Genomic DNA, 15,657 nt, shown 5'->3' with positions numbered 1-15,657 from the left:
ATACAGATTGAGAGGGTGGTGAAGGCAAGTACTCGCACATCATTTAAGGAGTGGATGAGCACTGAAAATGTCAAGGCATTGCAGAACGTGGAGGTAAATGGGATTAGTGTAGTTTGGTGTTAGTTGGTCAGCATAGGCACGGTGGGGCAAACAGCCTGATTCAATGCTGTATGACTTCATAACTAATGTCACCAACCCAGCAAAAGAGGGCTGAATTTACACGTTGGTGCATCAGCATAAAACTGGAGCTCCTGAGGTGCATTGGGGTAATATCCCCACCTCTGAGCCAGGTGCTCCTGCTTCGAGCCCCCTCCAGCACGTGTTGGCCATGGAAGGAGTTCATACAATGCAGGATGGCCATCAACCTACAAGTCCTTCCGTTACATCCCCCCACTCCCCCAAAAGGGAAAACAATTCACAGGAAAATAGCAAAGAAAGAGAAGAACGGCAAATCCAGCAGATCAGTGGGCCATGACTAGCCCTAGTTTGTGACAAGATCCACCACTGACAGAAACCTACTAAAGACAGGATCCACTCATTGACAAGATCCACCACTTGAGGAACCTATTCACTGGCAGAATCCATTCATTAACAAGATCCACCACTGACAGGAAGCGATCCACTGACAGATCGACTCATTGCCAGCTTCCACCATTGATAAGGTCCACCATTGACAGAAACATACCCATTGATAGGATCCACCATGACAGGATGCACCATTGAAAACATTTTCATAGAGAGGATACACCATTGATAGGATCCACTGATGGACAGGATCCATCATTGACAGGATCCACTGATTGACAGGATCTGCTGACTGACAAAAACCTACCCATTTTTGAGAACCCACTATAGACTGGATCTACCATCAATGGGATCAACGACTGCCAGGATCTACCTTCCGTAGGATTCAGCCAGGACGTGATGGGCCTATGATGGAAGCTGTCTGATTCTGAACACCTATAAAAGCCACTGGGATTGAGGGCTGGGGTTGTTGTTAGAATGTGCAACTGATCCCCATTTCCAGGTTTACACATGCCTGTCACACTGAAAATCTAAGCCAGCATCGCCAGCGAATCTGTTATCTGTCACTGAACCAGAAGTTTCCTCCACCCCCTCACTCACCATTGTCCCTGCCTTGGACCATCATCCACTGAAGGCTTCATTCCCGCAACAGCCCAAAGGAATCATCCTAATAGATGCCCGACCCATCCCTCACCCTCCTGAAACATCAGCAACATGAAAACTCAGCTTCCCAGATCCTCTCCCAAAACACACACACACACACACACACACACACACACACACACACACACATACACACGCACACACACACACACACACACACACACACACACACACACACACACATGCAGACCCACTCACACAAACACACACACACACCCACTCACTCTCACACACACACACATAAGAACAGGGAGCAGGAGTAGGCCATCTGACCCCTCAAGCCTACCCTGACATTTAATAAGATCATGGCTGATCTTTTTGAGACACAGCTCCACTTACCCTTAATTCCTTTACCTTTCAAAAATTTATCTAGCCTTGCCTTAAAAACATCCAGCGAGCTAGCTTCAACTGCTTCAATAGGCAGGGAATTCCCCAGGTTCACAACCCTTTGGGTGAAGAAGTTCCTCCTGACCTCAGTCCTACATCTGCTTCCCTTTATTTTGAGGCGATTCTCCCTAGTCCTAGCGGAACCTGCTAGCGGAAACAGCCTCCCTGCCTCCACCTTATCTATTCCCTTCATAATCTTATATGTTTCTATAAGATCTCTCCTCATTCTTCTGAATTCCAATGAGTATAATCCCAGCCTACTCAGTCTCTCCTCATAACCCAAACCCCTCAAAACTGAAATCAACCAAGTGAATCTCCTCTGCGCCCCCTCCAGTGCTAGTATATCTCTTCTCCAGTGAGGAGACCAAAACTGCACACAGTACTCCAGGTGTGGCCTCACCAGGACCCTATACAGCTGCAGCATAGCCTCCCTGTTTATAAACTCCATCCCTCAAGCAATGGCAGACAAAATTCCATTTGCCTTTTTAATTACCTACTGTACCTGTAATCCTACTTTTAGCGATTCGTGCACAAGGACACCCAAGTCCCTCTGCACAGCAGCGTGCTGCAATTTTTTACCATTTAAAACATAGTCCATTTTCCTGTTATTCCTCCCAAAATGGATGACCTCACACTTATCAACATTGTACTCCATCTGCCAGACCTTTGCACACTCACTTAGACTGTCTATATCCCTCTGCAGACTTTCAGTGTCTTTTGCACACTTTGCTCTACCACTCACCTTAGTGTCATCTGCAAATTTTGACACACCACACTTAGTCCCCAACTCCAAATCATCGATGTAAATTGTAAACAATTGAGGCCCCAACACTGATCCCTAAGGCGCACCACTAGCCACTGACCGTCAGCCTGAAAAACGCCCATTACTCCTACTATTTGCTTTCTACTGGTCAACCAATCCTCAATCCATGCCAATACATTACCTGTAATACCGTGCAACTTTATCTTATGTAGCAACCTTTGGTGTGGCACCTTTTCAAATGCCTTCTGGAAATCCAGATACACCACATCCATGGGTTCCCCATTGTCCACCATGCAAGTAATGTCATCAAACAATTCCACCTAATTAGTTAAACATGACCTACCCTTCTTGAGCCCATGCTGGGTGATCCCAATGGGACAATTTATATCCAGATGTCTTGCTATTTCTTCCTTAATGATAGATTCAAGCATTTTCCCCACTACCGAAGTTAAGCTAACTAAGGGTCTAGACCCGAAATGTCAGCTTTTGAGCTCCTGAGATGCTGCTTGGCCTGCTGTGTTCATCCAGCTTCACACTTTATTATCTAAAGTTACCTGCTTTTTGTCTACTTCCTTTCTTAAATAGTGGCGTCACATTGGCTGTTTTCCGATCTGCGGGAACCACCCCAGAGTCCAGTGAATTTTGGTGAATAATGATGAATGGATTTGCTACTTCCCCCATCACTTCTTTTAGTATCCTGGGATACATTTCATCAGGGCCAGGAGACTTGTCTACCTTAAGCCCTCATTAGCTTGCCCAGCACTGCCTCCTGAGTGATAATGGTAGTTTCGAGGTCCTCATCTGCTATAACCTTCTTGCCATTAGTTTTTGGCATGTTATTTGTATCTTCCACTGTGAAGACGGACATGAATTAACTGTTTAATGTCTCGGCTGTTTCCTCATTCCCAGTCATTAAATTGGCTCCTCATCCTCGAAAGGACCAGTGTTTACTTATCACCATTCTTTTACCATTTACATATTTATAGAAACTTTTGCTGCCTGTTTTTATATTCTGAGATAGTTTACTCTCATAATCTATCTTACTTTTCTTTATAACTTTTCTGTGGCTTTCTTTTGGCCTTTAAAGATTTCCCAGTCTACTGGTTTCCCACTACTCTTTGCTTTTTTGTATGTGTTTTTTTAAATCTGATACTTTCCTTTATTTCCTTAGACATCCGTGGCTCTCTTTACCTACAGTTCTTCCTTATCCCTGGAATATACTTCTGCTGAGCACTATGAAAAATCGTTTTGAAAGTCCTCCACTGTTGCTCAATTGATCCACCATAAAGTTTTTGCTCCCATTCTACCTTAGCTAACTCCTTCCTCATGCCTTCATAGTCTCCTTTGTTTAAGCACAGGACATAGGTACTGGATATAACCTTCTCACGTGCTTTACATTTGACCATACTGTGATCACTCCTTCTGGGAAAATCCCTAACTGCGAGATCATTAATTATTCCTGTCTCAATACACAGGGCTAAATCTAGAATAGCTTGCTCCCTTGTAGGTTCCATTACATATTGTTGAAGGAAATTATCTCAGATGCATTCTATAAACCCCTCCGGTCAAGGCTGCCATGACCGACCTGGTTTGACCAATCAATATGTAGATTAAAATCCCCTGTGATAACTGCTGTACCATTTTTACATGCTTTAACTATTTTTATGTTTATTGCCTGCCCCACCATGATGCCATTATTTGGCGGCCTGTAGACCACACCTATCAGTGACTTCTTCTCCCTGCTATTCCTAATTTCCACCCAAATGGATTCAGCGTTTTGTTCAGTAGAACCTACATTATCTCTCACTACCACACTGATATCATCCTTAAAAATCAGAGCAACACCACCTCCCTTACCTTCCTGTCTGTCCTTCTGAACAGTTTGATACCCCTGGATATTTAACCCCCAGTCATGACCATCCTGTAACCATGTCTCTGTAATAGCCACTAAATCATACCTGTTTGCCATAATTTGCACCATCAACTCATCCACCTTGTTTCAAATGCACCGAGCCTTCAGATAAAGTGCCCAAATGCCAGTTTTTGCACCTTCTTTTTGAGCCCTGTTATCTCCATTACTAACAGCTCTTGAGCTCTCCTCCCCTTTAACTTTTTTCATAATTTTCAGTGGAGCTGAAGCTTCCTCGTCACCTGCTAACCTGCTGCTTTGCCTTACATTGTTATTCTCCCTCTCCGTTCACTTCTCCCTTAACCCCCTCCCCTACTTACTAGTTTAAAGTCCTATTGACCACCCAATTTACCCTTTTCGCCAAACACTGGACCCGGCCCTGTTCGGGTGGAGTCCATCCCAGCAGTATAGGTCCCTCATGTCCCAGAACTGATGCCAGTGCCCCATGAAAAGGAAACCCTCTTTCCCACACCACTCTTTTAGCCATGTGCTTACTTCCCTGATCCTAACCTCCCTATGCCAATTCGCACATGGCTCGGGCAGCAATCCAGAGATTATGATCCTTGAAGACCTGTTTTTTTTTTATTTTGCTCCTAGCTTTTCATAATCCTGAAAAAGGTCTTTTGTCCTCGTCCTGCCTGTGTTGTTGATACCTATGTGGACCTCAACAACTGGATCGTCTCCCTTCCTCTCTAGTATCCTCTCAAGCCGGTCAGCGATGTCTCGCATCCTGGCACTGGGCAGGCAACACACCATGTGGGATTCTTTATCCTAATCTCACACACTCTCACACTCACACACACTCACTCACTCACACACACATACACATACTCACTCACTCACACGCACACTCAGACACGCACCAATGTTCACACGCACATACATACATATGCACACACACACATACACACATACGCTCGCGCACACACACACACACACACATACTCACACGTGCATGTTCACATACACGCACACGCACACGTACACACACAGACACACAACCCATGTCCTCATTCTCTCGGACGCAATCAAAATCCTTTATGGCTACTTTCTCCCAAGCTGCCCTGCCTTGGAGTGTCTGTGGGCTTCCCCACCTCCTGTCACACCTCCACCTGTGGGCTACAGGCTCTGGAATTCCCTCCGTAAACTCTGTCCTCCTCTGCCCCGCTCAGTCTTTAACACCCAGCGCTAGGCTAAGCCTCCGAACCTCCTGAGTTAGCCACAGTGCCCGCCTTCCTCCAGCCCACTCTGTCTGCCCCAGGACAAACACAAGCTGGTGATGTTACCCCACTGCTCGAACCCTGCAGTGGGACACGGTCTCAGTGCTTTGTGACATTTTGTTCTTACTGATTCACAGGATGTGGGGCATCATTAGCAAGGCCAGCAGTTATTGCCCGTCCCTATTTCGCCCTTGAATGTTCAGGCTCTGTAACACCTCAGGCCAGGTTTCTCCAGGGTTGGGTGGACTTACATAAATGATGTTCTCCCGATACCGGATGAGTAGGTTGCGCAAAATCCCAGCTTCATTCAAATCTCCGATCTGGATCATGTCATCCACTGCTTTCACTGAGGTAGGGTGCATGGGGCGCACGCTGTTAATGTTTGAGGCACCAACCCACTGCTCCTAAAGGCAAAACAGACCACTACCATCAAAACAGGCTTTTTCACAGCATGTAAAGGGGCTGCTCCCAGTATATCACACAGTGTGTGTGCGTGTGTGCGTGTGTGTATGTGTGCGTGAGTGTGTGTATGTGTGCGTGAGTGCGTGTGCATGTGCGTGTGTGCGTGCATGTGTGTGTGTGTGTGTGTGTGTGTGTGTGTATGTATGTGGGGCCAGTAGTATAAGGCCATAAGAAATACGAACAGAAATAGACCTTTCAGCCCCTCGACTCCCCTATGCCATTCAATAGGATCATTGCTGCACCGACATCCTTCCCCTGTAGGTATTGTACAGCGAGGCCCTTCTCACCTGCCTCCTCCCCAGCCCGGTGTGAATAGGGGCGCTGGGGTACAGTGGCAGCTGTGTGAAAGCAATGCCCACCCAGGGTATGGATTGAAATGTAGCCAGCGCTGACTCTCAAAATGACTCCACCGAGATCAGAAGCCGATCACGCCTGGAAGAAACAGAGCTGGGAACAAGGCCACTTAAAACCAAGGTGGAAATAAGTGTAGAACTGACCTTCCCCTCGTCATCCAACAGGAGAACCTTGCCAGACCTCATCAGCTTCACCACAGCTCCAATTGCTGCGTTGAACTCTCCGCCTGCGTTCGTTTCGAGCCACACATGATCACCCTGTAAGTAGATGGCGATATTACATACTCCCTGACTCTCAGGCAAGTGCTGAGCAGGTACAACACACATTGACCCTAAATATAGAACAAATCCCAACCCAGAACCGCCTCACAGTGATACCAGGGAAATCCAGTTTCTGACATGTACCTCTCCTCCAATCCAACACTCACCGACTTCCCCGAAATAGAAAACTGTTGCCAAACTTAGCACTTCACCAGGACAAACGCAAAAATGCCAAAGGATCACAACAATTTATAGCCCAGCAAAGTGCCCTGCTGACATTTCTCATCTTTGAGTTTGTGCTGGCGATCGCGAGGTGAGGTTACGTCTCTCTTTTCAGAAATACCTCCCAGGGTCCCGTTTCTGCTGAAGGAGTGATAAAGAAATGCCTCACAAAGACCATCAGGCCACATCCGTCTCGCATCATTGGTAATTTTTGAGCATTTTTCCTTCTAACCAAAGTCAGAGAGGATAAGCAATGTTTGAAAACTGAAACCTGGAATCCACTTCAGTGGAGGGATGTGGAGAGGATGCAGAGGAGATTTACCCAGGATGTTGTCTGGGCTGGAGACTTACAGTTATGAAGGAGATTAGACAGACTGGGGAGTGTTTTCCTTATAGTAGAGGAGATTATGGGAATATATGATTGAGATGGATACTATTATGAGGGACATGGATAGGGAAGACAGGACGGAACTGTTTTCCTTAATGGAGAGGTCAGTGACCCAGGGGCATAGGTTTAAGGTAGGAGGCAGAGGGTTTAAAGGGGATGTGCTGGTTTAAAGGTGACCATCGATGTTCAGTTTGCACATTCTCCCAATGTCTATATGGGTGCTGCGGTTTCCTCCCACAGTCCAAAGGTGTGCAGGTTAGGGTGGATCGGTCGTGCTAAATTGCCCCATTGTGTCCAGAGATATGTAGGCGGGTTAGCCACAGAAAATGCAGGGTTACAGGGCTAGGATGGCCATACTGAATGGCCTTTATCCGCACTGTAGGGATTCTATGACTTCATGACTAGCCTTGTCGCCCAGAGGCTGGTAGGAATATGTTACTCACTGCGTGTAAAGGTGGCAGAAGCAGAAACTTTCCTAACAGATTTAGGTGTAAAGCGATGCCAAGATGTACAAAGGGTATGGGCCAAGTGCTGGAAAATGGGATTAGAATGGTGCGGTGGTTGGTTTTGACTGGCACAGACTCAATGGGCCGAAAGATCCCCCTGACTTTGATGTTGTAATTGCAAGGCCGCTGCGCTATCGCTATCTGAGCCAGTACAATGTGTACACTTCCCGTTTGTGGCCGGCTGGTTTGTAAAGCTAACGTGACGAGTCGGAAACTTGTGTCACTTCTGCTGCAGTCGCGGGCACCTCAGGGTCACAGGGAGGTGGCTCTCCCAGGCCGTCCTACCGGATTCCACATTCCAGGGAGATTCCTGATCCACTTGGCCGGGCAGCGGGAGAGGATCCTGATCCACGACAGAGGAATAACCATCATCAATTCAGACAGGCCATGCTGCTGAATAGGGTCCAGTGTTCGAACACTCTCCCACTCGGTAACAAAACTGACAGTGCATCCTTCCCTGCGTACCCATGCTCCACCAGCACTGACCCTCCACGTTGCTGATTTGAGTCTCCTTCCCAAAGCTATGAGGTGTTTAATATGCGATAGTAGGACCTGCCGATGCTGGAGTCTGAGCTAAGAAGGAGCTGGAGGAACACAGCAGGCCGGGCAGCATCAAAGCAGCAGGAATGCTGACATTTTGGGTTGGGGTCCTTCTTCACAATATGTTCCCCCATCTACTATGCCTTTAATACTGTGCATTCACATATGTGCCAATGGACTAACTTTAATTCCCTTGTCACCATAAAACCAAAAAAACACAGAGCCAGATCACAACTTACTTAACACGGTAAAGCCTGCTCTCTCCACAAACCGCGTGCTTTTGATCATTAGGACTTAAGGAACAGGAGTAGGTCATTTGGTCTTTGACCCTCTCTGTCAATGAGGCCACGATTGATCTAGTTGAGGTCTCACTCCCACTTTCCTATCCACGCTCCATTACTCTCAGCTGTACAGGCAATGGCGAGGTCACTTCTAGAATATTGTGTGCAATTCTAGTCACCTTTCTATAGGAAGGATGTTGTGAAATGTGAGAGGGAGCAGAGCGGATTTACCAGGATGTTGATGGTGTTGGAGGGGTTGAGCCATAGGGAGAGGTTGAATAGGCTGGGGCTATTTACTGTTCTCTATTCCCTCCAGGGAGGGTAGTTTAGTAAATTAAATGTTGGGGGAGGGGCAAAAAAATCACAGGAAGAGGGAGAAAAAACAGAAAGAGGAAGGAAAAGGACCTGACAAGCAGAGGAACTCCAGTTGCAGCATCTTACCCTGCCAACATCTTAACTTGTACTTTAACTCGATGATTCTGTGGCTCCCCAATCTATTGAAGATCTGTCTAACACAGGCCGGAACAAATCTAAAGACCTTTACCATCTTTTGGGAAAGGCAATTCCACATTCCAATACACCTTTGAGAGAGGATAAAAAATTCCTCATCACCGTGTTAAACGGGGGACCTCATTCCTAAACTAACTCCCCTCGTTTTTGCCTCCCCGCAGAACAAAAGATCCTCCTAGAATCTGCTTGTCTAGTCCCCACAGAATCTTACATATTTCACTAGGATTTCTCTTCTCATTCTTCTAAACTCCAATGGGAATAGACCTAGCTTACTGGATCGTTCCTCATAGCCTAAGGCCTTCATCCGGGGGATGATTTGAATTCGTTTTCTCTCACTTGCTTTGAAAATATTTATATCTTTCTATCGAAATAAGGAGATCAAAACTGTACACAGTGCTGCAGACATGGCTAAAACCCAAGGGCCTAGAAAGCTGCGGTAAAATGTTCTTGCTTTTATATTCCAATCCCCTTGAAGTGAACACCAACACCCCATTTGTCTTTCTGAATCACTTGCTATGCCCGCGTATTATCTAAGTGTGAATCATAGAATCCCAACAGTGTAGGAGCAGGCTAATCGAGCCATCAAGACTACACTGGCCCTCCGAAGAGCATCCCACCCAAACCCCTATCTCCTTAAACCCACATTGACACCTCACATTTTACCATGGCTGAACCACCCAGCCTATACACTCCTGGACGCGATGGCAATTTAGCATGGCCAATCCACCCCAACCTGCTCGCCTTTGGACTGTGGGAGGAAACCAGAGCACCTGGATGAAACAAAATGGGGCAGTGGCTCAGTGGTTGGCACTGCTGCCTCACGGCACCAGGGACCTGGGCTCAATTCCCACCCTCAGGCAATGTCTGTGTGGGTTTCCTCCCACAGTCCAAAAACGTGCAGGTTAGGGTGGATTGGCCATGCTAAATTGCCTGTAGTGTTCAGGGATGTGTAGGTTAGTCACAGGAAATGCAGAGCTATTGGGGTAACTCTGGGTGGGCTGCTCTTTGGGCAGTCAATGTAGATTTGTTGGATCAAATAGCTTGTTTCCACACTGTTGTTATTCTATAATAATAGGGGGCAGATGCCAGCAAACACGAATAGATTTATTTAGGGTATCTGGCCAGCATGGACGAGTTGGACTAAAGGGTCTGTTTCTGAGCTGTACCTCTCTCTGACTCGATAATCTAACAGACAGTCACCCAAGGGTGAATCAGACCCAGGTCCCTGGTGCTGTCAGGCACCGTGCCTCCCTTAGTCATGTACCAGGTCTCCCAGATAACCCTGAAACTCTGTAATAGCTTTATTAGGGGTGTCACGGTGGCTCGGTGGTTAACACTGCTGTCTCACAGCACCAGGGACCCAGGTTTGATTCCAGCCTCGGGCAACTGTCTCTGTGGAGCTTGCACGTTCTCCCCGTGTCTGTGTAGGTTTCTGCCAGGTGCTCTAGCTTCCTCTCACAGTCCAAAGATGTGCAGGTTAGGGCAGATTGGCCATGCTAAATACCCCGCAGTGTTCAGGGACGTGTAGATTGGGGTGCATTAGCCATGAGAAATGGAGGGTTACAGGGATGGAATAGGGGGAATGGGGATGGGGGTGGGATGGTCTTTGGAAGGTTGGTGTGGGCTTCTTGGGCTCAACGGCCTGTCCCCACACTGTGGGGATTCTATAAAAACGAAGCTCCATGCTCTGGAATCTCTCCCCTTTTCAATAGTACACCACTTTTCTATTCTGCCTGTCAAAGTGGACAACTCCACATTTACCTACATGGTAGTCAAGTTTTGTTTTTGCCTGCTCACCTTATCTTGTCCATATCCCCCTTATCATACTCTCTATATCCCTTGACAACTTACTTTCCCACCTATCCTGGTGTAATCAGCAAATTTAACAATGACTCAGTCATTTCATCCAAATCATTGATATGGATTGAACATCTGAATGTACAAACTAGGTGAGAGGATAATACTCCTCAAACCTGCTCCACCATTCAATGAGATCGTGGCTGGTCTAATTATTTCACTTTCCATCAATGTCAATATCTTTTCAACCCCCTTGCTTATCAAGACTCTTGTTACTCTTCAATCGAGAATATTCAAAACGCTGCTTGCCAACATCTTTTGAAGAAGATATTCCAAAGTCTTAGGGTCCTCCACAAGAAAAAGCATTCTCATCATCCCATTCTTAGACAGGGAAACCCTTTATTTTCAATCAGTGATACCAGATTCAGCCACAAGAGCCAACATCCTGACCATATTTACCCTATCAATACCTCTCACAATCTCACGCTTTTCAGGTTGTAATTGTGATATTGTCTTATGATCTCAGCAGATGTTATGACCGTATGACTCAAATCCCTGACTGAAATCTGGCTTGATAAATCATATTTTTGCATTTTGCTTTCAATGTGGTAGCCTTTCACTGAAATATACGCACAAGTTAAAGGCTCAGTTCTGAAAAAAACAGCAGTTTATATGCAAGAAAAATATTAAAATAAAATAGAGTAAGTCAAACTATTCAAATATGTGGGCAGAACGGTGGCTCAGTAGTTAGCACTGCAGCCCCACAGCTCCAGGGACCCAGGTTCTATTCCAGCCTCAGGCGACTGTCTGTGTGGAGTTTGCACGTTCTTCCTGTGTCTGCGTGGGTTTCCTCCGGGTGCTCCGGTTTCCTCCCATAGTCCAAAGATGTGCAGGCTAGGTGGGTTTGCCATGCTAAATTGTCCATAGTGTTCAGGGATGTGTGGGTTATAGATGAATGGGTCTGGGTGGGATGCTTCAAGGGGCAGTGTGGACTTGTTGGGCCGAATGGCCTGTTTCCACACTGTAGGGAATCTAATCTAATCTAATATAACATGCATGTAAAGAGTTGGAAACACATCATAAAATACAAATCCAAAAAGCCTCCTTTACAATAATCATGTCAGAGGGAACTTCCTTCCATTTCACATCTGTTCGAGTTCATTTAACTGTAGCTTCAATTTCCCAACTGAGAATCTAATAGGTTCATCTTAGAACCTTTATACAAATAAGCTTGCACTTTCTCAGTTTCAACTAACCATTTCCAGGTTTAAACCAAACATTTCTGGTCTGAAACTAAATTCTTAGCAGTCCTAAACTATCTCCATTTCACAGGAACAGCTGTTTTACACATCCAGCATCAACCAAGAGCTATGCAAACTGCCCTAAACTAAAACACAAAAAGACATTTTTTAAGCTTTGTGTGTTTCCTCTAGACCCACTTTACTTTGGATTTGGGAATAACATCATGCAATGCAACACAGAAAGTCAGTCAAGTGATAGGCCTTTACAGGCTGACTATGAGAAAGACTCAAATAAAATTGGACCTGAAACGTGACCAGGTAGTTCTTTTAGAGAATTCCCCGGGTTTGAAGTTTACCCAATCCAAACACTATTGTATTCCTTCAACAAGACCTAGCTCTTGTAATCAAAAGATTAAGTAGATGGTATTGTCCCAGTAAATAGCTGCTTGATAGAAAGTAGGTCGAATAGCCCCATGGACAGTTTGCTCATCCATCAGCTTACAGGTTAAAAACTCCTGCTAAAGGATGCAGGATTCAGGGACAATGAGTAAATTAATGAGGGATTATCCCTGGTTTGTGAAGGGATTACAGTTAGCACCACTTGTTCTGAGTGCTTGACTATCCTGTATGCAAGGTGCTATGAACAGACCCCAATTCATTACAGTTCCAGATGGGTTACCCGAAACGGTTAAACTCCTGGGATGAGAACCAATGAAGCTGCTCCTCTTCTTTATTTACCTGTGCCCTCAGTAGGTTACAAAAAGGTTTATTTATTAAAGATCTCCTCCCTTCTGGCTACATTTTCCCAAACCCAACTGAACTTGTGCTTTCAAAGTAGCCAATTGAGCCAGGCTTTCTTGAAGTAGCAAAGAGTGAGTTTACTAATTACTGAATGTGAGAAGAAATATTAACATCACACACACACCCGTACACACAGGTCAGAGGTAAGGGGTAAATCCAAAAAAATTAAAGTTACAAAAAAGGTTACAAAGATCAATTGATTGCGAAGAGCAGATAATATAACATTTGCAGCCAGTAACGTTGACACAGACGTTTGGAGAGTGGATTTTTGAGAGCTTTGATTTTGTAGGCTAGTAGAAATGCCTTTATCCTGATTCCTTTTGTAATTGGTTTGCAGCACTTGGAGTGAGGATGTCTCTTCCTCTCCTTACCTGCAGTGTAGGGGTACTTACCGGCTGTTCTCAAGCTAACAGGGCAGAGCAGCACTTGGTGTGGCTGAGATTTCAGGGAACATGTGGTGAGTGATGAGGTAACATGAAGGGCCGGCAGAAAGAGTGGAAAGGTCCAGAGTAAGACTATAGGTAGCGATGGAAAAATAGCACATTTACAACACAACAACCAAACTATTTGGGTATATTCATCAAGGTTAATGGGTACTGATTACACAATGACATAGCATGAATGCGTCACAGAAAGTGATCAGGTCCTGTGCATTTAGATACATCAGATATTGATTAGAACAAGATAATGGTAGATGACAAGCTGATTAAATATGGGCACAGTGATGCTGAAGAGCAGAAGAAGGCTATTAGTGCCAGAAGGTAACAACCAAGAGTTGCGACTGGAGCCACATATAGCCTGAAGGAGGCAGTAAATGGAGAGATGCCGCCATCATATGGACAGCAGGGAATACAGCACCGGCTAAATCTTGTCAAGGAGAAGGACCGAAGATAAGGTCCATGGATTGGTAAAACAACCTAAAAATGTGAAAGAGCAGAAAAGACTAAGCAAGTTTTGAAAGCGGTTCTGAAAATGAACATGGTTCTTGGAAAGTACTTGTGAAAGTAATTGTGGAGATAGGAGGAGGAGGTTTTGTAATTATAGTCCAGAGTGAGATAGGAGGGTGATCCGAGGTCATAGTTTGACAAGGATAAGAACTATAGAACAGATATGAATATCACAAGAAGTAAAAGCTCTTATCAAGAAATTTTTGTTGCAGCAAATAAGTCAGAAGATGAGTTGATAAAGGATGCCAAAAAAGAGCCGCAGAGCTGAAAAGAATTTGGTGTATACACACTAAGGTACCAGATTGGAACTGCAACTGGCTCTTCAGATTCCTGACTTACGAAAGAGAACAGCACCTCCTCTATGATAATCCTCAGCACTGGCGCCCCATGAGGACGCATACTCAGCCCCTTAATGTACTCCCTGCACACTCAAATCTGTGTGGCCGAATCTTATTCAAACTCCATCTACAAGTTTACTGATGGCCACACCATTATAGGCCAAAAGCTAAACAATGTCAAGGCAGAATACAGAAAGGAGATTGAATGCTTGGTAACATTGTGTAAAGATAGCAATCTCTCCCTCAATGTCAACTAAACTAAAGAACTGGTCATCGACTTCAGGAAACAAAGTGGGAGGTGATCGAGAGCATCACGTTCCTAGGAACAGCAATCACCAATAATCTATCCTGCACCGCCCACATCAATGCAACAGTCAAGAAGGCACAACAACACCTCCTTCCTTCAGAGGCTACAGAAATTCAGCATGTCCATAAAAACCCTCACCAACTTTTAAAGGTGCACCATAGAAAGCATTCTAGCCAGGTACACCACAGCTCAGTAACTGCTCTGACTGGGATCGTAAGAATCTACAGAAAGTTGTGTGCACACCCCAGTCCATCACACAATGCAACCTTCCATCCATTGACTCCATCCACACTGCTCACTGCCTCAGGAAGGCAGCCAACATCATGAAAGACCCCTCCCAACCCAGTTATAATCTCTCCCAATTTCTTCCATCAGGCAGAAGAGGCAAAATCTGAAACATAAGCACCAACAGGTTCAAGAACAGCTTCTTCCCTGCTGTTATTAGGCTGCTGGGGACCTCTCTAATTCCAAATCTAATGTTGATCTTGCTTTTGTACACCTCCTGTGCAGCAATAACCCTCTACGCCTCACTCTGTTCAATCACCCTGTATGTCCTTGTATGGTATGATCTGCCTGTACTGCACGCAAAACAAAACTTTTCACTGTACTTAGGTACATGTGACAATAATAAATCAAATCAAATCAAAATAGGGGTCAGCTAGCTTTATCATACAGATGGATATGTACAGCAAAAATGTTCACTGTTAGGACATACAGGCAAAGCCTGGAAAAGCCTGAGATTTCAAAGACAAACCTGATGATCACAATATTACAGTGCATTCTCCTACTGCAGGCCAAATGATATATTGGCTCTTTTAAAATACCCCTGGAAATGCACATCAGTCATTGTAAAAGCTGCACTTTTGCAAAGAGAGATTTTTAAAGGGAAGCATTGTTGAAACCACCTAAAGAAGCAGGTGACATAGAACGGTCACTGTGGAAATTAAACAAATGAGTTTATGAGTTGAACAATTCAGCAAAGGTATAGTATTTCTCAGTCAGGTCTGTCTTGCTGAAAGCAGGTCACATTCAGCTCAAAGCAGACCCACCAGTGTTCCCCTGATATCACATACATATAAAAGGCCAACAGAAATAAATATTAACCCAGGGTACTGTACATCTCAAATAAGAAGAGCAGAGAGAGTGGAAAGGTCCAGAGTAAACCTATATGTAGTGAGACAAAAACAGTACATTTACAACACGTCAACCAAACTGGCAGGTATCTTTATGATGCAT

At 45.2% G+C, this 15,657-nt stretch overlaps 1 protein-coding gene across 1 annotated transcript in view; it reads right to left on the bottom strand.

Annotated features, from left to right (window-relative positions):
- LOC125457702 (unconventional myosin-VIIa-like) overlaps positions 1-15,657 on the bottom strand; it is a 177,968-nt gene that overhangs the window by 149,045 nt on the left and 13,266 nt on the right. The window contains exons 2-3 of the mRNA XM_059650965.1: positions 6,427-6,540; positions 5,719-5,871 (exon numbers count right to left, since the gene is read on the bottom strand). Coding sequence (XP_059506948.1) covers positions 5,719-5,871; positions 6,427-6,540 — 267 coding nt within the window. The remainder of the gene's footprint in view (positions 1-5,718; positions 5,872-6,426; positions 6,541-15,657) is intronic.

Source organism: Stegostoma tigrinum, chromosome 14 (genome assembly GCF_030684315.1).
Source record: "Stegostoma tigrinum isolate sSteTig4 chromosome 14, sSteTig4.hap1, whole genome shotgun sequence".
Lineage (NCBI taxonomy): Eukaryota > Metazoa > Chordata > Chondrichthyes > Orectolobiformes > Stegostomatidae > Stegostoma > Stegostoma tigrinum.
The sequence above is the reverse complement of the archived record's forward strand: the minus strand, read 5'-3'. Positions and strand labels throughout refer to the sequence as shown.